The 24,741-nt window shown below is 38.8% G+C and overlaps 1 protein-coding gene across 1 annotated transcript in view; it reads left to right on the top strand.

Moving 5' to 3' along the window:
• The window catches only part of GAREM (GRB2 associated, regulator of MAPK1), a 172,897-nt gene that overhangs the window by 130,306 nt on the left and 17,850 nt on the right, over positions 1–24,741 (top strand). The window contains exon 4 of the mRNA XM_011974387.1: positions 19,971–21,143. Coding sequence (XP_011829777.1) covers positions 19,971–21,143 — 1,173 coding nt within the window. The remainder of the gene's footprint in view (positions 1–19,970; positions 21,144–24,741) is intronic.

The following is a 24,741-nucleotide window of genomic DNA, read 5'->3' as shown; positions in this document are numbered from 1 at the left end:
GCATTTCCATCTTTGGTCACATATTGCTCATGTATACTGTTTTTTAAAAATGCCTTTAGCAGCTTTTCTTGGTGAATTTGTATTAAATCAGGAATGACTGAGAGGATAATACTGAAATTTATACATTTTGTTAGAGTTCTTTTTTAAATATAGAGTACCATGACTGAATGTAGTCATTAAAATGTGTTTGATAGAGAATATCATTTAAGAGTTCAAAGGCACAGTTAAGTGTGTGAAATGTGAGCTTATAGCATCCATAAAACTAATTGGATTTGGGTTGAGTTCCGTGCTGTGCAAACATAAATATTTAATATTTCTAGTCTGTTACTTATGGAGTTTTAAGGTGCCATCACCTCTAGCTTGCATGAGTCATTAAAACATTATTCAATTCTGTTCAAAGAAGGATTGTTATAGGAACCTCAGGAAATTTACATAAAGATATACACAAAAGGTTTTGTGCTTAGTGATAAACACACAAGTAAATAAATAAACTAAGGATAGTTATCGAAAAGTTTGTCTGGATACTACCTGGACCAAAAGTAAAGGCTGGAAGTCATGGTCTTCTTTAATTAAAAATAGACTGGATTAAGCCAGGGCGTGGTGGCTCATGCCTATAATCCCAGCACTTTGGGAAGCTGAGGCGGTTGGATCACCTGAGGTCAGAAGTTCGAGACAAGCCTGACCAACGTGAAACTCCATCTCTACTAAAAATACAAAAATTAGCTGGGCTGGTGGCGCACACCTGTAATTCCAGCTACTTGTGGGAGTGCTGAGACAGGAGAATCGCTTGAACCCAAGAGGCAGGGGTTGCGGGGAGCTGAGATCGCACCACTGCACTTCAGCCTGGGTGACCGAGTGAGACTCTGTCTCAAAAAAAAAAAAAAAAAAAAAAGACTGGATTATTGTGTCTGTGTGAGAACTAAGAACTAAGCAGGGGAGGAGTTAAAGAAATGGGATTTTGGTTATTCTCATGGAGAAGGTAGGAAAAAATTTAAAACAATACTCTTTACTCATAAATGTAGCTATTATCCAAGAAGCAATTTTTTAAAGAAAGATTTCAAACCTCCTTAGAAGATTTCACCCTCTGTCCTCTACTTCAGATACAGCATAAATTAAACCAAAAGGATAAACCACTGAGAAAAGCACTTGCAGTTAAAAATTGATAGTTATCTGGCATCATGATAGTCAAAAGACATAATTATTATTAGAAATAAATATACATATGTATTTTGATGTATGTATTTACAAGTCCAAACTGAAATTAATCATAATGAGAATATAAAATAAAGCAAAAGTATTGAAAGAATGGGAACTCTAGTTCTGGGTTTCTTCCCAAACTGTAGCAAAATTTAAACTTCAAATTTTAAATGTACTGGCGAATACTAGTACTATTTATACATTTGTTTAAAAATGAAACGTTATTTTTAATTTGGAACTAAAATTTGTCTTTAAAAGATACCTTGATGTGTTGAAAACTACCTGCTTGATTGCCCCCATCATTGATTAGCTGCATGAAATGAATTCATATGTATTAAGTGTTTAATTCTTTAACCCGCACATATATTTTGAGCACCTACTATATGCCCAGCACTACTCCAGGCACTGGGGCTGAATGGTGAATATGCAAGTCCCTCACTGCATGGAAATTAGTCTAGTAGGGGAGGTAGAAGATAAATACATAAACAAGCATTAATACTATCTCCAAGTGGAGATACCAAGAATCAGTTGGATCTGCAGGCCAGGAGCTTAGATAATAGGCTCAGAATATATAGCTGGGACTCATCATCTTCTGGAAGACATTTGAAGCCACGGATCTAGTTGATTTTACCTATACCAGTGGTTCTCAACCAGGAGTGACTTTGTCCCTCAGGGGACATTGGCAGTGTCTGTACACAGTTTTGATTGTCATGGCTGCGGGGTGGAGGATGTTACTGTTATCTAGTGGGTAGAAGGTGGGGTTGCTGCTAAACGTTCTGTGATGCACAGGACAGGCTCTCATAACAAAGGATTATCCAACCCAAAATGTCAGTAGTGCCAAGGTTGAGAAGCATTAACCTACAGACAAGATTAAAAGGAGAAGAGCTCTGAGGACTGAGCCCTGGAGTACCCCAGCAGTTAGGGGTCTAGAAGAGAAGACTGGATGGGATAGCAGTGAGGTAGGAGGATGGCTGGGAGCATATCGTGTCCCAGAAGCCAAGAATCAAGAAGGAATGAGCAACTGTGTCAAATGCTACTTAGTAATTGAATTAGATGAGGACTGAGAACTAACCATGAAATTTAGCAAAATGTGAAGGTCATTGGTGGCCTTGATAGGAAGCAAATAATAATCAGCTCTGAGACTGGAAAGTGAGTTAACCAGGACAGTACAGTGGGTGGTGGTCCTAGAGTTTTGTCAAGGTAAGTTTCAAGTGAGATTACTCAGCACCACCCTTTCTTTCTTCCAGCCATTTTCAGCTCCCTCGACGCAGGTATAGAGTAGAAAAAGAGCTGAGTTTAATCAGAGTTGAGGTTCTCCCAGTGAGTATAGCAGAGATCAGAAAAGATGTTGATGGAGTGTTCCCTAGAGTGAGTGACAGGTCGCACTGAGCCATGGAATCCTCACTGGGGGCTGGGTGCGGTGGCTCATGCTTGCAGTCCCAGCATTTTGGGAGGCCAAGACGGATGGATCACTTGAGGTCTGGAGTTCGAGACCTGCCTGGCCAATATGGTGAAACCCAGTCTCTACTAAAAATACAAAAATTAGTTGGGCATGGTGGTGCCCGCCTGTAATCCCAGTTACTCGGGAGGCTGAGGCAGGAGAATTACTTGAACCTGGGTGGCAGAGGTTGCAGTGAGCCGAGATTGCACCACTGTCCTCCAGCCTGGGTGACAGAGTGAGACTCCATCTCAAAAAACAACAAAAAAAGAAGAATCGCTACTGGCTAACCAAGTGTGAATAGAAGTGTAGCCCCAATGAAAATTGGACTTATGAGATAGATATGTTTGAGAAAATGAGATGCGAAATAGGAGGTGGTGGTAGAGTATAAAACTCTTGAAATTTAACTTTAGGCAGTAAGGTCGGTAATGACAGGAGTAGCTCTATTTTCCAATCTAAGTATGTCCATTTGAGTGAGCAGCTGAGGTAGTAGAAACAGAAAATGGAGATGAGAGAGTCAAGAAAATAAAAGGCTATGTGGGCAGGATACCTCTCACTGATCATTTGTTTATATCTCCTCTAATCCCTGCAAAGCTAAAGGAATTCCATGGTTTGGGAATAGCAGTCACCTATCTCTTTCACATTTTTTTTCTTTATCCATCTGGTTTTTAGTTTTCAGGGTAAGAATATTGTTTTTGTTTACTTGCTTTCCTGCATATTTGTGGGTTTTTTTTTTTTTTTAACTATAATAGGCTTTTTCTCTCTTAATTATCTCTCTCAGTTTTTTCATTAACCACCTTTCTTCTCATGTTTACTTCCAAAGTCAGAAAATGTCCTCTTTCTGAGTTGCCCATTCCAACTGAAGGCTCATACCCCTCCTTTTAATAATAAAAACAGCTGCACTAACAATTTTCAAGCCATATATTTTTCTTCAAGCAGGCCACCATGATCTAAAGAGTGAGTTGGACTGTGTAGTGGCTCAGGCTCTGAACTCAGAGCTGAGTTCAGAACCCTGCCCCAGGCATTGACTCTGACCATGGGTGGGTCACACAACCTGAGCCCACAGTGTCTTCACCTACAAAATGGAACTGATACTACCCACCTCATTGATTTGTCATCAGAATTAAGTAAAGTAATGCACTCAAGTACTTTGCAAACGTCTAGTAAGGGAGCTGGCAAACTAGTCTGTGGGCAAACTGCCTGTTTTTGTAAATAAAGTTTTATTGGAACAAAGCCATGTCCATGTGTTTATGTATTGTCTGTGGCTGCTTTCATGCCAACAGCACAATTAAGTAGTTGCAGCGGAGACTATATAGCCTATAGAGCCTAAAATTATTACTATCTTGACCTGTAAGATGAGGTTTGCCAATCCTTGGTTCAGAACATAAAATCATAAAAAATTAAGTTTCACATTTAAAAAATTCCCACCACAGATTTAAGATTATTTCACTTACTGTTTCAGTTTTCTTTTCTTTTTTTTTTTTTTTTTGAGACAGAGTCTCACTCTGTCACCCAGGCTGAAGTGCAATGGTGTGATTTCAGCTCACTGCAACCTCCACCTCCCAGGTCCAAGTGATTCTCCTGCCTCAGCCTCCCGAGTAGCTCAGACTATAGGTGTGCACCACCATACTTGGCTAATTTTTGTATTTTTATTGGAGACGGGGTTTCACCATGTCGGCCAGGCTGGTCTTGAACTGACCTCAAGTGATCCACCCTCCTTGGCCTCCCAAAGTACTGGGATTACAGGGGTGAGCCACTGCGCCTGGCCTCTTTTCTCTTATCCCTCCCCTCCCTCCCTCTTTCTCTCTTTTTTTCACCTCTCTTATTTCTCTCTCTCCCTCTTTCTTGAAGAAACGTGCTTTGTCACTCAGGCTGGAGTGACACTCTCATAGTGACACTCTCATAGCTATGGAGTGGCGCTCTCATAGCTCATTGCAGCCTCGAACTCCTGGGCGCAAGTGATCCTCCTGCTTCAGCCTCCTGAATAGCTAGGACTACAGGCATGCACCACCACACTTGGCCGATTTTTAAAATTTTTCTGTAGAGATGAGCATCTCACAATGTTGCCCAGGCTGGGCTTGAATTCCCGGCCTCAAACAATCTTCCCGCTTCAGCCTGCCAAAATACTGAGATTACAGGCACGAGCCACCATGCCTAGCCCGCTTACTCTTTATGTAATACTTTCTCCCTAGTGACTTACTGTTAACAACTCAGTACATAGTAGCTGTTCTTTGTTGTGGTTTCGAAATACCCCTTCACTTCAAATACTTTTTTGGAGACCTTACTACACTACTAACTACTGAATTATTTTAAATGTCTTCCAGCCTTTCAAACTCAGCCCAATAAAGATGAGAAAATTTACCCCGCCTGCATTTCCTGCCATCAAAATAATGACTAACCAATTAAGTTTTAATTTAAGTTCTATCTTTACTGTGACAGTTATAGTGAGAGAGGGGGAAAAGGGTGGCCTTCGATTTGGCACTGGGTCCGAGGCATCCTGTCTTCACTGATGTAATCCAGAAGCTTTCTACATTAAAATTATGACTCTCAAGTCTGAGAGCCCAAATACCCTAATCTGGATACTATAATGTTGCTATTTTAGCTCCAGCTAGCTAGTGAGAGCCATACTTTCAGCTGTTCCAGCGTAGATTTCCCCAGAGGCAAAGTAACAAGTTTACATTGTCTCCATTAGAGAAAGTTACCCACTCAGGAATGTGAAGTTCAGTCAGATGTGGCATACAGTCGCCGCCTCTGCCTGCCTCGACCTCTTCAGAACCACTTCCGTACTGTGTGCATCGTCTGGCCAGGAGCTGAGGTGACAGCCCTGTCACCGGTGCATCAGCTTCTGATTAACTGCTTTGGTACCTGCTGTGGGCTGGGGTGTCAGTGCCTAGCAGCAGAGCCACTGTGATGTGGGGAGAAGGATTTCAGCGGTACCTTTTCTTTGGATATTGATAAAGTGATGCTGTGATACACGTATACAATGTGGAATGATTGAATCAAGCTAATTAACATTTCCATCACCTCTCAATACTTATTTTCCCCCATTCTACCTGGAACATGTACCCTTTGACCAGCATCTTCCCATTCTCCCCACTCTCCAGCCTCTGACAGCCACCGTTCTCTCTGTATCTATGAGTGTGATGTTTTTAGTTTCCACATATAAATGAGACCATGTGGTATTTGTCTTTCTGTGCCTGGCTTATTTTGCTTAGCGTAGTACCCTCCAGGTTCATTCATGTTGCCACAGATAACATGATTTTCCTCCTTGTTAAAGCTGAATAGTATTCCATTGTGTATGTATACCCAGAGGTGCCTCTTTTTAATTGGAGAAAACATAAGTTTCAGAGAACTTAAGTGAAAAAACTAGAGTCTTGCAATACTAAGAAACGTGACCAAGAGTAAAATGATAAAATACTATATAAATTATCCAACAGGACTAGGAAGTTTACAGACTTTGAGTTGTTATCATCATCACATTTGAGATCTGGAAAGGCCCTTCCACGTTGCCTAATCCTACTTCTTTTAGCAAATATGAAAACTGAGAAACAGCTGTGTTAGCTGACTTCATTGATTCATGTGAAGCCACAAAATGACTCAGCAGCAAAGCCCAACATAGAAACCAGGTCTCCTAATACAGTCCAGTCACCTCTCTGCTCCATCACACTCTGTGGATTTGAGATAAGGCCCAAGATTGTGATCAGAATGTACTTTCACTGTGACACAATAGCTTGTACAGTTTAATTTATTGTCCTTTTTAAAAAATACAAACATGTTCAATCATTATGACATGTAGTGCAGTATAACCAAAATCCTTCTGTCATTTGTATTTCTGAAACATTTATGGTCTGACACACAGGATTTGGCAGCTTTTATGAATGTTATACATGTACCTTTTTATATCTTATTAATAGTAAAGTATGGTGCCAGTATTTAAAAAATAAAATCTTGCAGCTTATATGAACAAAAGTTCTCTGAAATAGGAATTTGAAGGAAAGACTCTTCCAATGAACAATTTGCAGACTGTGGAGAGATAGCCTTCAGTGTAAAATGAAGATGCAGTTTCAGAGAACAAAGGGAGGGTCCCGGGTTTTATAGCAACAGTGACCACTCAAGTTCTCAGTCAGGTCCATATAGCAAATGAAGGATTGAAACACAATTAGTTAGTGCTGCTGAGCCCTGATTGCCTGAGGCTGGTGAGTTCTAATTGGTTGGTTCGCATTAGCTCTGAAAGTCCCAAAGTTGAATGGAAGCATGGGTTTTCCAGGAGGTCAGAGCACATGTGTGACCTCCAGTCAGCAAATGGTTGGTTGGCTGTCTTTTAAATTTAGACCCAGTTAGCCATTCAGGATCCATCTTAGAGGATTGGCTCTTTCATGTTCACATTTGTTCACACTTATTTTGATCTTTTCACTCTATCAATATCAATGTAGTTTCTGATAATTTAAACATCACATGTCAGAATGAACTCCTTCAAACTCCATAAGGTCTTAACCCACAATTTTTAGAGTGCTAACCAGTATTAATAAAACAGCCAGACCAGAGGTTGGGGTCTTATGTTGTTGCTTGAAGCAGTGTTAAAGATACACCGACATGACTAAAATGCATTGCTGAATAAATAAGCACAGATTTTAAAGTTTAATATGATTAATGCAACTTGATACCAAACTCTGAATGTCTTCCAAGACTTCCAAGTTACTGAAAAGCAGCCAATATATTTTCTAAAGTCGTAGATTTGATGCAATCCATGTGCCTTTTATTTTAACATATTAGTTACCCTTTTAAAAGTTGCCATCTGAAAAAGTGCTGAAAAAATGAAGACTTTTCACTTCTGCTGACCAGTTAGACTGTGCCTTCTCTTTTGGGGGGCGGGGGACTGGGGGGAGACGGAGTTTCACTCTTGTTGCCCAGGCTGGAGTGCAGTGGCGCAATCTCAACTCACCACAACCTCCGCCTCCCGGGTTCAAGCAATTCTCCTGCCTCAGCCTCCCGAGTAGCTGGGATTACAGGCATGCACCACCATGCCTGGCTAATTTTGTATTTTTAGTAGAGACAGGGTTTCTCCATGTTGGTCAGGCTGGTCTCAAACTCCTGACCTCAGGTGATCTGCCCAACAGGGTTTCTCCATGTTGGTCAGGCTGGTCTCAAACTCCCGATCTCAAGTGATCTGCCTGCCTTGACCTCCCAAAGTGCTGGGATTACAGGTGTGAGCCACTGCGCCCTGCCTATGTTACTTTCTTTATTCATTTTAGCAGAAAAAACTACAGACTGGGCCGCTTGTGATTCTACTCTTGTTATAACTACTTATGCTCTGCCATCCTCCTGGTCATTTTTTGTCTTTGAAAACACAAAAACAGTTTATTAGACTTTGCTCTGCGTACATGGGCCATCCTGTGGTTGTCCCGTAAAATCATACAAGCTAGTAGTACTGAAACATTTAGTATTCTTCGGGGTTTTTTGTTTTGTTTCCAGAGTGTAGTTCAGTTGTAACTCACCATTCCTCGTTTAAAATGTGATTCTTAGTTTCCGTCTCAAGAATTCAGAAAAAGAATCATGCGTTTTAAGTTTATAATAATGTCAGAGAGACCATCTTTTCCTGTGATTTTTCAAAATGGGTAAGAATTACTTGCTCCAGCATTTTCTACCTACTCTCTGGAGTCTTTAGGGCATGAGTAGTTCTAACTAGCCAGTTTTTGGAGTAACTGTGAATGTTAACAGAATTTTGTCCAAAATGACTATAATTTCCTTTCAGTATTTTATAATACATTTTCTGCTATCTTAAAGACAGTACTTGAACAAAATTTAAACTTGCCACTGTCTCCTGTTTTATAATTGATGAAAGCACTCAGCCCCACTTGAGATGAGTATAACTTTTGCCTTTATATGTAGAGACCATCAGCCCTGAGAATTTGATATTTTATGGTCTCATAATTTAATTTTTTTAAATTTTTTTGTTTAAAAACCTTGAAAGGTTTGTTGTCTTCTTTGCCTCTTGTGTCTTTTTCAGAATATCTTTCTTAACAGTCCCTATTTTTAGTTTAATTTTTCACTTCAGTTTTGCTAAGGCTGTAAATTGGCAATCATGTTTAGTGGAGTTTTAGGAATCAGTACACTGATTTAAGGACCTCACAGGCTTTCACCATAAGCCCTAACATCAGCAACATCCCATCGTTTTGGTTAGCTCACTGCCTCGTTCTTGGCTATGGTCCAGAGAGGTCAGAAATTACTGATTCCTGCGCAATCTGAATTTCGTCAGATGTGAAAAGGGATATTTAAAATGAAAATGGAATGTATTTAGATGTAGCCACTTTTTATTTTCCAGTTTTTCAAAATTATATGTTTCCTTTAGGGTGAGTCAGATGTCATTATTTTCAAGATCCATTCAGAATGATAAATTGGATACAATTGCGAGGTTAATTATTTCAATGTTTGAAGATAGCTGTGCTTTTTTTGTCATCTGAGATTTTGGGCCCTCTGAAAAACTACCAGTTGGCAAGCCCTCTGCTGTGGCATCACAAATGAAACCTTTGCCATTGTACTTGTCATTCTTGCCCTATTTTGTGTTAAAAAAAAAAAATATATATATATATATATATAAACACTAGGATTAACATTTATCTTAACTCCTAATGCAGTTTTCTTTCATTTGCTGTCATTTTCCTAAAATAAAAAGAGTAATGAAAATTTAATTTGGGAAGACATAACATAATACTAATCAAATATTGTCTATATAACCTATATATCAATCAGATCATTCCTGATTTTATCTTATGAGTTGGAATTTTAACCTCTTACATGTTTGAACAATTGTTATTAGAACAATTGTTACAGAACAGATTTCCTATTGCCAGAACCTTCAGAGAGAGAGAGAGAGAGAGAGAGAGAGAGAATGTGTGCATGTCCACAAGCTTAAAATTTTACGTCAGTGTTTTAAAATGTTTCTTGACCATGGGATATTAATTCTGAGCGGCATTATGAGCAGTAAAAAGTAAAACCCTGATAGTTTCCTGGATTAGACCTATTAGAGTTGTTTAGATAACACACTTCGAATTACTTCCTCTCAGGAAACACTGAAACTGGAAATGTTAACCAGACACACATACGGAAGCACTTAGACAGAATGCATTGTTTCTTTTGCTATTAAAAAAAAGAGGAAAGAAATTATGCAAATAAATTACATCTGTAGAAACCTGAGGAGACGATTTGGCTCTACTGCTAAGGAAAGAGCAGTTATTTATGAGATTTTTCATCTGTCACTGGCAGTGACCACAAAATTTGGTCAGTACGTTAGTTTTATAATTTATTCAGGGCTAATTGTTAGCATTAATAATGACTTCAGAGTTGGAAGCATGGGATTGCAGATTGTTCTCACGTATGTTACGCATTTTTATGTATGAGAGTAGGAGTAAGTTACTTAAGAAGTACACACCTACACGAAAATGTAGACAAAACTGTTGAATGTGCCCAGATAGTGACATTTAGTAAGGATAACTTTGATCTGCTTATTCTGTATGTGTACTGTCTGATATGAGTCTCAAAGACTGGTGAACATTATCTTTCAGTTCATTTGCTGTGCAGTACTTCACTAGACTTATTTCTTAATTCTGGAAGGTGTATGTTTATAAAGATAAATTAGGAAAAATTTAGTAAATATTGATTTAAACAGATAGAAACGTATTTTTTAGTTTCCAGATCCCTGTCTGCATCTTCATCCCTGTCTCCATCCCTGTCTCCATCTTTATTCAAATGGGTGACTCGCCAAGTTTTTCACGAAGTTCTAATAAAAAGGAAGTATAACAGTGCAGCTGAGAGTTTTGCAGACTAGACTATTCTAAAACGGTATATTTTGAATTATTTCCGTATGTTCACATCCTTTGGGATATAATTGTAATGATATTTCAGGCTCTATTCTGGCATTAAGTTTTATTCTGGGATAACATAGTCAATAAAAACATGAACAGTATTCAGTACAGAGAGAAGGATAATGCTTGGAAGTAGTGGTTTGGGCTTGAACACAGTAGGAAACGAAAACTTAGAAATCCATGTGAAAATACAGAGATGTGAAAGGCAATGTGAAACAATTTAAAGAAGTAAAATGGTTTGTTAATAAAAATAATAGGGTAACGATGGCCTCCATTTATTGAGAGCCTACCATGTGCCAAGCACTGTAAGCATTTGTTTACATACATTCACTTAGCCTGCAAAATAGATGGTGGTGTTCCATTTTATAGGTGAGGAACCTAAGGCTCAAAAAACTAAAAGCATTTTGTCTGTGGTCACTACACTGTAAAGGCAAGATTCAAACTCAGCTTGTAGTTTAGCTAATAGTATTGTACCTGTCAGTTTCCAAAGGCCATGGTTCTTTTCATCCATCTATACCCAGTATCAGCAAAGTTTTACTGTAAAGGAACAGAGAGCGTGTATTTTAGAGTTTGCAAGCTGTACAGTCACTGTTGCAGCTACTCAGCACTGCCATCATAGCGTATAAACAGCTATAGACTATTTATAAATGAATGGGTGTGGCAGTGTCCCAATAAAACTTTATTTACAGAACCAAGTCTTGGGCTAGGTTTGGACTGTGGGTAGTAGTTTACTGACCTTTGATCTATATTTTTATAAGTTTAACTAGATGCTGGTTGCAAGTAAAAGCCTTAGGGATAAACCAAAAGCTAAAATTGATAGCAGATGATTCTTGGTGACCTAAGTCAAGAGATAAAATAACTGAAACCAGGACCCAGGCAAAGCAGCCTGTTCCTCTAGTCCCAGCCACTTGGGAGGCTGAGGCAGGAGGATCACTTGAGCCCAGAAATTGAAATACAGCTTGAGCAGCATAGCAAGACCCAGTCTCTTTAAAAAAAAAAAAAAAAAGCCGAGAAAAAAAAAATAATAACTGAAAACTTGAAACTGCAGGTCCTATGGAAAGGAAAGCCCTTGTATGTGTCAAGCACTGTCATTTACACATGATATATTAGCTCTAAACAAACAAAAACCCTAAGCTATATTCTTCAAAACTGTCAAAGCCTTAGAAACAAAGCCAAGAAATTCACAGATCAGAGGACTAGAGGCGATGTAGTATCCTGGCTTGATCCTGGGATATCAAAATGACACTCATGGGAAAAAACTGGTGAAATCCAAATAAAACTTGTACTTTATGTAACAGTATTGTACTAATGTAAATTTCTTAGTTTTGATAAACATGCCATGGTCACATAAGATGTTAACAGAAGCTAAGTAAAGGGTATACAGGAACTTTCTGTACTGCCTTTGTAACTTTTCTGCAAATCTGAAATTATTCCAAATAAAAAGCCGCCCGGGCGCAGTGGCTCATGCCTATAATCCCAGCACTTTGGGAGGCTGAGGCGGGCGGATCACAAGGTCAGGAGTTCAAGACCACCCTAGCCAATATGGTGAGACCCTATCTCTACTAAAAATACAAAAATTAGCTGAGCATGGTGGCACATGCCTGTAGTCACAGCTGCTTGGGAAGCTGAGGCAGGAGAATCACATGAGCCCAGGAGGTGGAAGTTGCAGTGAGCCAAGATCACACCATTGCATTCCAGCCTGGGCGACAGAGCGAAACTCCATCTCAAAAAAAAAAAAAAAAAAAAGGGAAAATTTATTTAACTTCCTAGGCTTGAATTTAGATTCCTAGCATCTATGTTAGAACCAGATGAATACTGAAGTACTAAAAGTAAACACAGTTAGGTTGAGATCTTGTTAAAAAAAATAATAGCAATACTTACCTGAATCATCCAAAATGGACTCTAAGCCTTAGCAGTATATATTCCCGTTAAAACAATATTGTGCTGTCATTTCTGTACTTATAATGTCTCCTACAGAGAAATTCACTTCACTATGGAAACAACAAAGCTGTTTGTTTTTTATAGTACTAATGTTGATTGACAAATTACTTGTTCCAAAGATTAAAATTATACAGAGATGACCTAGAATAGAAGGTAAGAAATTATTTACAAAGGTTGCTTTTCCTAGTTTTCTAAACACATATTGCTGATCGCCACTCAGTATGTGGTATGAATATTGTCAGTTACTTTACCCAGACATTTTTATTAACGTGAGAAAAAAATTCAAGCTTAGGTTTAATGTAAGCCTGATACCAAAACCTGATAAAACATACATAGTAAAACTGTAGGCCAGTCTTATCTGTGACAAAGATGACCACATCATAGATCAGGTACTATCAGAGAATTATACAATATTGTCTTAAGTGTACTATAATTATGTAGAGATTATTTCAAGCATGTAGAATTATTTAAATATTTGGGAATCTATTATATCATCAGTGTATTAGAGAAGTGAAAAATGAACATATGGGCCAGGCATGGTGGCTCACTCCTGTAATCCCAGCTACTCAGGAGGCTGAGGCAGTAGAATTGCTTGAACCCAGGAGGCAGACGTTGCAGTGAGCCAAGATCATGCCACTGCACTCCAGCCTGTGTGACAGAGCAAGACTCCATCTCAAAAACAAAACAACAACAACAACAAAAATAAACATATGACCATCTTAATTGGATATAGAATCAACATTTTATTAAAACTTTTAAAAATTTTATTTGTGGAAACTTTTAGAAAACTAGTATTGGAAAGACATTACTTACATGATAAAGAATATCTTAAACAAACTTCTCATATTTTTATATTAAAACACTGACAATATTCTCATTAAAATCTGAAACACTAAAATGCTCACTGTCACCACCACCACTCTGTTATGAGAGAGAATGGATGAAAATTGAAAGGATAAGGCTAAATTTTTCATCATTTGTGTAAGATATAATCACCTAATCCCAAGAGAAGTAACTGAAAAAAAGAACTATTACAGTAAGACACTGGACATGCAGAATAGCAGTAAAACGTATTCAACAACTATGACTCAACAGCAGTGTCCAGGGGTTGATAATGCAGGCAGAATTAAATACTAATCAGGGAAATAAAAGATCTGAATAAATGATGAGAATTATGTGCCTCTTTGGAAATGCTATTACAATGATGTCACTTCTTGCCAAAACACCATATAGATTTAATGTACTACAATAAAATTATCATTACAAACCATAGACAAAATGATTCTAAAGTTTATGTGGAAAAGCCACATTTTTCAACCTTTCATTTTTAAATTATTTCAGTTCTAAAGAATTGTTGCAAGACTAAAAAGAGGACACCCTATCACTTTACCCAGATTCACCAACTTTTGTCTTTTTAACACATTTGTTTTACCCGTTTCCCCAGTCTCCACCCATATACACATACACATATGCGTAATATAACTTACCTTTTTCTGAATGCATTATGTCCCCTACCCCTTAATACATTAGTGTATATTTCCTAAGAATAAGGGTTTTTTCTTATGTAAACACAGTATATTCAGGAACATTAGCAGTGATAACAATACTTTTATTTATAGTCCTGATTCCAAGTTGGCCGAATGTCCCAAAAGTGTACTTTATTGCTTTACTTTTCACTTCTCTTTATTTCATGTTAATCTGGAACAGCTATTCAGCTTTTCTTTGTCTTTTCTGGCATGGACATTTTGTTAAGAATATACACCAGGTATTTTATAGAATATTTCTCAGTTTGGGTTTGTCTGATATTTCCTCATGATGAGATTTCCATAATAGTTTTGGCTAGAATGGTACATAAGCAAGGTCATGAACTTCTCAGGAAGTCACATTCAGAGGTAGAGGATGTCAGTATGCCTCTCTTGGGTGATACTAAATTTGATAACCTGGTCAAGGTACTGTCCAAGGTATATTCTCCACTGTATAGTTACTTTTTTCCCCTTGCAGTGAATAAGCATTCTGGGAAAAGACACTAAGACCATGCATATAACCTCCTTAATCAAACTCCTATAAATTTGGCATCTATTGATGATTCTTATATAAAATGATTTTTTACTATAGTAAAGTTATAATAGTAGAAAGTATAATAGTAATAAATAATGAAGTAAATAATAAGTTGCAAAATTATGATTTTCCAGTCTTCCTTGTTTGTCATCTTTTTGCTATCAGCATGGACTTAGGTATTCCTGTTTTATTCAATAGATTATAATTCATTGTGGTCTTTATTTATTGTGATGCTCAAATTGTCCCAGATTTTAGCAGTAGGAGCTCATTTAGGCTGGTTGCTGTGTCTTTTTGGCATGTTCTCATCATCTTATGAGCACCTTACTTTCTGGCACGACAAAATGTTCCAAGCACACCTTGTACCATTTCTGCCCTACCCTTGGAATTCATAATTTCTCCAGGGAGCCCTGGTTCGTTTTAGTGGGGAATGATTTGGGCGGTTTCTGGTTGCTTGGAAAGGAAAAAACTAAGATATACGTTTGTGTGTCTGTGTGTGTGTGTTTGTGTGTGTGTGTGTGTGTGTGTGTGTGTGTTTATGTGTGTCTGTGTGTATAACTGCTGAAAAGTGTGAGTTGATATGGATACCTCTAATTTCAATCCAAACCCCAAGGAGTTCTGTCTTGCCTTTCCTGCTCTTCATTCCATGTTTCTGTCTCTCCTTCCAAAATGAAATCTCTGTACTCCCAAGACATCAATATATTTACCCATTCATTCAATCTTACAATACACATACATTTGATTCAGAGTTGTTCTACCCATATCCCTATGAAAAACAAATCTACCAAAAGGATCAGAGTATTTATTGGTGTTTTTTCCCTACTGGCATTATATGGTCAAAGTGTATTAGTCCGTTCTCACACTTCTATAAAGAACTGCTCAAGATTGGGTAATTTATAAAGGAAACAGATTTCATTGACTTACAGTTCTGCATGGCTGGGGAGGCCTCCGGAAACTTACACTCATGGAGAAAGGTACCTCTTCACAGGGTGACAGGAGAAAGAATGAGTGCCCAGCAATGTGGCAAGCCCCTTATAAAACCATGATATCTCGTGAGAACTCACTATCATGAGAACTCACTCGCACGAGAACAGCTTGGAGGAAACCGCCCCCATGATTCAATTATCTTCACCTGGATTATTACAATTCAAGGTGAGATTTGGTTGGGGTCACAACCAAACCATATCAGACAGCATTCCAAAGCTACTTGGATTATTTCTCTTTCCCCAGAGTGGTTATTTTGTTGATTTAAAAAACAATTGAATTTTGCATTTGTTTCCATTTGCACTCAGTTTTAAAATAACTTAAATTTACAACAAAAAAACACACCAAAAAGTGGGTGAAGGATATGAACAAACACTTCTCAAAAGAAGGCATTTATGCGGCCAAGAAACATGAGGAAAAAAAAGCTCATCATCACTGGTCATTAGAGAAATGCAAATCAAAACCACAATGAGATACCATCTCACGCCAGTTAGAATGGCAGTCATTTAAAAGTCAGGAAACAACAGATGCTGGAAAGGGTGTGGAGAAGTAGGAATGCTTTTACACTGTTGGTGGGAGTGTAAATTAGCTCAAACATTGTGGAAGACAGTGTGGTGATTACTCAAGGATCTAGAAACAGAAATACCATTGGACCCAGCAATCCCTTTACTAGATATATACCCAAAGGATTATAAATCATTCTACTATAAAGAGAGATTTATTTTGCAGCACTGTTCACAATAGCAAAAACTTGGAACCAACCCAAATGCCCATCAGTGATAGACTGGATAAATGCGGCACATATATACCATGGAATACTATGCAGCCACAAAAAAAGATGAGTTCATGTCCTTTGCAGAGACATGGATGAAGCTGGAAACCATCATTCTCAGCAAATTAACACAGGAACAGAAAACCAAACACTGCATGTCCTCACTCATAAGTGGGAGTTAACAATGAGATCACATGGACACAAGGGGGAACATCACACACCGGGGCCTGTTGGAGGGGGGTGTCTAAGGGAGAGAAGATAACATTAGGAGAAATACTTAATGTAGATGATGGGTTGATGGGTGCCACAAACCACCATGAAACACATGTATACCTATGTAACAAACCTGAACGTTCTGCACACATATCCCAGAACTTACAATTAAAAAAAAATTCTTGTTGACCTAATTTTTAAAATATGTAGCACATTAGCATACATCCTTGAAGTCAAAACTCTGTGGCAAGGTATACTCAGAAAGGTTTCATTTCCTCCCTTGTCCCTAGCTCCAGTAAGTAACCAGTTACATTGTTTTCTGTTTTTCCTTGTGCTTGTTTTTGTTTTTGTTTTGTAACAAAAATAAACAGAAAATGTATATACTAATTTTTCCTTTCTTCTTAAACAAAAAAAAAAGTATACTGTATAAACTTTTTTTGCACTTTGCTTTTTTTTATTTAACAATATATTCTTGAAAGTAATTTCATATCCATTCCTTGGATTCATTATTCTCATTGTCTTTTGCATAGTACCAGGAAGTGTGTGTACCATAGTTTATTCAGTCAGCCTCCTATATTTGAGCATTTAGATGAGTTCCAATATTTTGCAAAGACAAATAATGCTGCAATGAATAACCTTATACATGTGTACTTTCATATTGTTGGAGGAATATCTTCAGGGTAAATTCCTAGATGTAGATTGCTGGATGGAGGGATAAATGCATATGTCATTTGGCTTGATATTGCCAAATTCCCCACCACACAGGTTGTATCATGCTGTATTCTCACCAGCTATGGACAAGGATCCTTTTTACCCCATAGCCTTACCGAGTGTGATGTCAAGCTTCTGAATTTTTAATCAATGTGTTAGGTGAGAAATGGTATCTTAGTATAATTGTAATTGGCATTTCTCTTATAAGGAGAGAAGTTCAACATATTTTCATAGGTTTGAAAGCCATTGTACATCTTGTTAGTTAATTAATTTTTCATATATTTTGCCTATTTTTCTACAACATTTTTGTGGTTGTTTTTGTTTTTTTGTTTTTTTCTTTTTTTTTCCAGACAGAGTCTCGCTTTGTCACCCAGTCTGCAATAATGCAGTGGCGCAATCTCGGCTCACTGCAGTCTCCGCATCCTAGGTTCAAGCGATTCTCCTGCCTCAGCCTCCCAAGTAGCTGGGACTACAGTCACGTGCCACCATGCCCTGCTAATTTTTTTGTATTTTTAAGAGAGACAGGTTTCACTGCATTAGCCAGGATGTTCTCAGGTCCTTACTTTTAAAAAGCTACTTGTATATTAGAAATATTAGCTCTTTATCTGTGATATGTTTTGCAAATATTTCAGTCTGTCCTTTGACTTTTGACTTTATTTCTCTTGTTTTCTGCCATCCACATACTTTTTGAGTCAGAATAAACACAATTCAGGGCTTTTGTTATCAGATCTGAAAATGTAAGATGAAGACAAATTAAAAACAATATAGTTAAAGTGGGAAAATAGAAAGGTCACTAAGATAAATGGCCCCCAAATAAATGCAAATATGGGTATATATTTGAATGTATTTTATGAACTTAGTATATAATACTTTATATATTTTACATTTATGATACAAAAGTATATAATATTAGTATACAATAAAAGTGACACTTCAAATTAGTGATGAAAGGGATGGCTATTTAGGAAGTGTACTCAACACTCAGTTAATTTACACACACACACACACGCAAACCTACCTTAAATAATCCACCAGAGTAAATAGAGTTAACGTTCCCTGTTGGGTTCGGATTTTTAAAAAAATAGAGCTACATAGCAAAGTATTAAAAGAAAACACTGGCAATTATACCAGCGTTTCTCAACCTCAGCACCACTGAGATTTTTGCACTGGCTAATTCTTTGTTGTGGGGAGCTGTCCTTAGCGTTATAGCATATTGAGCAGCTTCCCTGGCCTCTATCCACTAGATGCAAACAGCAGCTTCCCCAGTCGTGGCAATCAAAACGGTCTCCAAACATTGCCCCCTAGTGGGTACAATCACTCCTGGTTCAGAATCATGAATCTGTATCATCTTGGCTAGAAACATAGCACCCAAGAATGAAATCACAAAGGAAAATTTTGAAAATATTGACTACATTTTAAAAAAGACAACTTTAATAGTTAAGCTATAAAATTGCCATTCAAACAACAAATGGAAAAATGCATAGCATAAATTACATTTTCATTTACATAAAAAGTAATCAGTAAGAGATCTAAATAATTAGATAAATACTGAAAAATGAATATACCAATAAATATATTTAAAATAAAAAAATTAATTCAGCATGGATGCTTTATCTCTCATACTGGTAAACATGAAATAAACTTCAGTATGAGTATAGGGAGTCATAATTTCATAAAGTGATAAAAGTATAAATAAGTATAACATTGATGAAAACACAGTGGGCAGTGCATATTAGACCTTTCAAATATATGCATATTAGCCAGGGGTGGTGCCTCACACCTTAGTCTCAGCTACTCGGGAGGCTGAGGTGGAAGGATTCCTTAAGCTTGGGAGGTCAAGGCCGTAGTGAGCTATGATCATGCCACTGCACTCCAGCCTGGGCAGCAAGATCTTGTCTTCAAAAACAAAACAAAACCAAAAAACAAATATATGCATAGCTTTTGTCCCTGCAGTTTTTCTGGTACTTTATCCTAAGGAAATAATTGAGCTGTAAAAAAGTTCATTGCAGTACTATTTGTAATTGCTAGACATTGGAAAAAATCCATCTATATTTTTATTTTAGAGTAGGGAGCTAGTCAAATAATGCACATTCATACAAAATGGAATACATTAGGTTAGTATTACTATTGATGAAGTATATGCCCTGGGGAAATGGATACAGTTAGAAACTCAGGTAACAGAATTGTGTATATATGTATCTGTTTGTATCTCTGAGATAGATGAATCAATTCTATTTCTTTTTTCTATTTATATTTGACAGATTATCTTTAGTGATAAGATAGCATAGAAGTTCATTTTTAAATTTGTATTTTTAAATATTTCTGCCAATTAAATAATGGATGTATAATTTTTTTAAAATGGAGAAATACCACATTTTTAAGTTCTTTATCTCAATTTCAAATTTTAAAAATTTAGTAAAATTTTAAAAAGTAAAAAATTTAAATTTAAATAATAAAAAACAAGGAATTTTCTACATCAGCATTCATGAAAACATTTATAACTAAAAAAGAAAAAAAATTACAATGTCCCTGTTAGTATCCATATGATAGACTACTCTGCATATATAAAGAAAAGAGATGTTTATAAAATTCTAGACTAATATCATCTTGAACAAATAGTAGTTATTGTTAACCACATAAGTATAATAAAAATAAAACCAAGTGTCTAAATTTAGTGTTAAAGAAAAGCACAGCATTTTCGTCTGTGTATGTATTTGTGTGGGTCTTAATAGGAAGTTCTTCTTTGCATGAGTAGATCAAAGGAAATGAACCTAAAATATGCTTTATTATGTTGTAGGTTGCTTCAGGTGAATGCAATGAAGACACTGAAGTTTACAACATCACCCTGTGTACTGGGGATGAACTCACTCTAATGGGGCAAGCAGAAATCCTTTATGCAAAGACATTCAAGGAAAAGTCACGACTCAACACAATCTTCAAAAAAATTGGGAAGCTCAATTCCATCAGCAAGCTGGGAAAAGGCAAAATGCCATGCCTCATTTGCATGAATCACCGGACCAACGAAAGCATTAGCCTTCCATTCCAGTGCAAGGGCAGGTTTAGCACCCGAAGTCCCCTGGAACTTCAGATGCAAGAGGGCGAACACACCATCCGCAACATTGTGGAGAAGACTAGGCTTCCTGTGAATGTGACTGTGCCAAGCCCTCCACCGAGAAACCCATACGACCTCCACTTCATCCGGGAGGGGCACCGCTACAAGTTTGTGAACATCCAGACCAAGACGGTGGTGGTTTGCTGTGTGCTGCGGAACAACAAGATCCTCCCCATGCACTTTCCTTTGCACTTGACTGTCCCCAAGTTCAGCCTCCCAGAACACCTGGTGAAGGGAGAGGGATGGCCCGAAACCCTGGTCCATCACTGGCTAGGTATCTGCCAAGAACAGTTCGACATCGATGAGTATTCACGGGCTGTCCGTGATGTGAAAACCGACTGGAATGAGGACTGCAAGAGTCCCAAGAAGGGCCGGTGCTCTGGCCACAACCACGTGCCCAACTCCCTCAGCTACGCCCGCGATGAGCTCACTCAGTCCTTCCACCGACTCTCGGTCTGTGTGTATGGCAACAATCTCCATGGCAACAGCGAGGTGAACCTTCATGGTTGCAGGGACCTGGGGGGAGATTGGGCCCCCTTTCCTCATGACATCCTGCCCTACCAGGACTCTGGAGATAGTGGGAGCGACTACCTTTTCCCAGAAGCTAGTGAAGAATCAGCAGGCCTCCCGGGAAAGTCAGAACTTCCCTATGAAGAGCTGTGGCTGGAGGAAGGCAAGCCCAGCCATCAGCCTCTCACTCGCTCCCTGAGCGAGAAGAGCAGATGTGATCAGTTTAGAGGTTCTGTCCGATCTAAATGTGCAACTTCTCCTCTTCCCATCCCTGGGACTCTGGGAGCAGCAATGAAATCTTCAGATACTTCCCTACCTCCACCTCCAGTGCCTCCCAAATCTGAAGCCGTAAGTCATTTCTGTTTTTGAATGAGGTGCCAGTCTTACTGTCTCTCTGCTCAGTCATCCACTACTTTATTTTCTTAAAACTCCCCAACTGAAGATTATCAGAGTGAGCAAATTTGTTTAGTTTGGAGTGAGATATACATGCTAGCTTGATTATTTTGACCAGTTAGAAATTAGAGTTTTACTCTATGTCTGATGAGAACCTCTTGGAGAGTTTTTAACAGTAGAGTTTTAAACATGACTTTTGCTGCTGCCCGGAGAACGGATTATAGGGAGGAGAGAGTGGAAGGTGGGAGGCAGAGAAGAGGCGACTGCAGTAACGTAGGTGTGAGGTGGTGAGGCCCTAAACCGCGGCAGCTGGTAGTGGCTGGCAGAGAGGGACGACTGCTTCAGACTGTTTCACATGTAAACCCAACAATATTTACTTGTGAATTAGATGTTGGGCATGAAAGAAAGAGAGCAATCAAAGAAAACGCCTAGATTTTTAACCTGGGCAACAGAATGGATATTATTGTCATTTACTGTGATGGGGAAGACTGAAGGAAGAGTAAATTTATTTGGTGGTGGGAGGGGAAGCAGAGGAAAATCAAGAGGCAGCAGCCTTACTTACAACTCTCTCCTATACCCCTGAAGTTACTTTGAGATCAAAGCATAGTGGATGTGCTAATGTGTACACACACACACCCCAGAACCAGGTGCCAGGCCAGTTCTATTTAACACCTTAAACGTAACTCATTCAGAGCTTGATTTTAATGTAAAACTAAAATTTTGGTACAGTTCTGTTTAGAACAAAAGAAAGGGCCCTCTATTTTGACCATGTTCTTCGACTGACAGCCACTCTGAACCTTTGCTATTCATTTTTAATCATTGAATTTCGTTATCCCTGAGGGAGAAAGGGCTACAGGTATTAAGTGTAATTTTATTAATTTATTTGACAATATCTGTTACAGTGGCTTCCTTTTTTCTATCTCTAGAAGAATCCTTTTTAAAAGAATTATATGAATCCCAATATATAGAAGAGTTCAATTCAAAACCTATCTGACCAAAGCACATATTGTGGGGAAGCGGCCTTCCTTGGGTCCCTGCCCACTCTGCCCCTACCAGGTGATCTTAGGATACCTTTCTAGAACCCTGGGGCTGTGCAGAACCCGGTTTTTTAAAACTATGGAATTACTAGGCTAGATGCTAGAAATACAGTCATCAAGAAAACCTGGACTCTAGCCCCTTGTACTTCTCAGTTTTACAGGGAAGGTAACAGATGAAAAGAAATGACTGTTATACAAGTTAAAAGGTGATAAACAATAGGAAGATGAGAGAGAGATAATGTATGGGGAATTCAGAGGCGACAGAGAAACTTCTAGTCGGGGGATGAATGAGAGGAACCTCCGTGGAGATTGTGACATGTTAAATGCGTTTAGAAAATGTACCTGAATTGGAAGAGAAATGAGAAAGAGGGACATCCCGGACAGAGCAGCATGAGCAACGAGCTGGAAGCTGGGGCAGCTTTAAGCATGTACGAGGGAAAACAAGGAGTTCTGTGGGGCAGTTGAATAGGGATGGGCAGTGGTGGCTGAAAGGCTGGCACCAGGGCATGGACAGCCCTGGGTGTCAGGCAGCAGTTTGTGCCAGGCTCCATGCCTAGCTGTCCGTAAAGAACCCTCATTGCTGCAAAGCTTTCCTAAGAGAGGACCCACTTCTGGCCTTTTGTTGCAGGGCGTGAGAGCTCCCCAGCAGCTACAGATCTGGACTTGCCCTTGCTCCTTACAGGATCCTGTGGGGACCATCAGGCACAAGCCCAGAGATCCCTGTATTCACTAAATGTCATGGACTGTTTAGGGAACTTAATGGTAGAGCTGGGGTCCTTGGCCCTTGTGTTTATGTCAGTGATTCCCCTAAGAATGTTCATCAAAAGCCAGGTAAAAAGTAAGGGGGCAGCCCTCCAAACAAGTTCTCCCAGAACTTGAGGGATGTCTTAATTCGGCTATGTATTTCGTGTTACTTGAAGGTTGGGACTCTGACCTTCAATAGAAACATGACTGTATGAGCTTTTCCTACTGAACTTGGGTCCTACCTGGCACACAGTGGGGACTCGTGTTTGTTGACTGACTTACAGACTCATCCGAGATGGTCACACCCAGGGTCATTTATGTAACCAAGTCTGGAGGTAGGAAACTAGCATCACTTGTTTTTTCTGTGGCTAATGAAAGATGAGTAAGAACATAAATATTAAGAGGTCCAACTCTGACCTTGGTACTAAAAAAGAAACGCTAAATTTGAAACTAAAAGCAAATCTCACAGAAGAAAAAAAAAATTGGCCTCCAGTCTAAGCTGTAATTTCTTATGACGTAAGAGAATCTTTTCAGAGCGTGTCCAGTGTTTGTAGAATGCTATAAACCTAATGAGTTTTTTATAAACACCTGAAATCATTTAATTTGGTTTTTTAAAAAAATGTAGGCATTTCAAATGAAGTCATGTTTTTTATTGGTTCTGTGACCATGAAATGAATTTTCCATTTTTAGGATGTGCGTGGGATCCAGAGAACATCATAGTTGTTAGATGTGGCTTCAGCTTGTAATTTTCAAAAGGGAACTTTAATGGGGCATAAATTTAAGTGCTCCCACAGAATTAAGTAAAAGTTCTTTGGATAGTTCCGGTGGAGTGAGGTCTTGGGAGAGAGATGTGCCATGTGTCCAGCCAACTCTCCTACCCAGTAATTAAAGATGTTGGCTTCACTTGAAAGTTCACCAGCTAGATATTAGCTGGGAAGGTGACAACTCTCACAAGGTCCTTAGGAATAGAAGGTGCCAGGGCAACGGAAAGGAGTCAAAGAAAGGGTGTCTTCCTCCCCACTTGTGCTGCAGCTCTGGCATCCTCTGGGCTCTGCTTGTCAACCCTTTTCTGTTTGTGTCTTAAACAGGGAAACTACATTGTGAGCCAAACAGAAAATCGTTGGGGGCAGAGTCATCCGTTTAATCCCGTTCGTATGTTTTGTTAATATACCTTGCATATTCACTTGTATTTGACGCTCTAGTCCTTTTGTATCTTTGTATTTGATGCTCTAGAATTGTGTGCTCTAGTCCTCTTATATCTTTGTAAAGATTGTTTAAGAATTATTTATGCTTGTTTTGTTTTGTTTGAAACAGAGTCTTACTCTGTTGCCCAGGCTGGAGTACAGTGCACGATCTTGGCTCACTGCAACCTCCGCCTCTCCAGTTCAAGTGATTCTCGTGCCTCAGTCTCCTGAGAAGCTGGGATTACAGGCACGTGCCACCACACCTGGCTAATTTTTTTGTATTTTTAGTAGAGATGGGGTTTCACCACGTTGACCAGGCTGGTCTCGAGCTCCTGACCTCAAGTGATCCACCCACCTCTGCCTCCCAAAGTGCTGGGGTTACAGGCATGAGCCACTGAACCCAGCCATGTTTAATAAGTTTTTAAACAAAACACTGACACTAACCTCTCTGGACTATGAGAGGCCGTTCTCTTCCTAACGGGAATGTCACAGGGAAAAGTAAACAGTTCCTGGTTCAAGAAATAGACAAGATGCAACACCTAGAACTGTTGCATCTGAGCCCAACTGAGGGAGCATGCCCAGTCTGGC

The sequence above is a fragment of the Mandrillus leucophaeus genome, unplaced genomic scaffold, assembly GCF_000951045.1.
Source record: "Mandrillus leucophaeus isolate KB7577 unplaced genomic scaffold, Mleu.le_1.0 Scaffold145, whole genome shotgun sequence".
Taxonomy (NCBI): Eukaryota; Metazoa; Chordata; class Mammalia; order Primates; family Cercopithecidae; genus Mandrillus; species Mandrillus leucophaeus.
The sequence above is the reverse complement of the archived record's forward strand: the minus strand, read 5'-3'. Positions and strand labels throughout refer to the sequence as shown.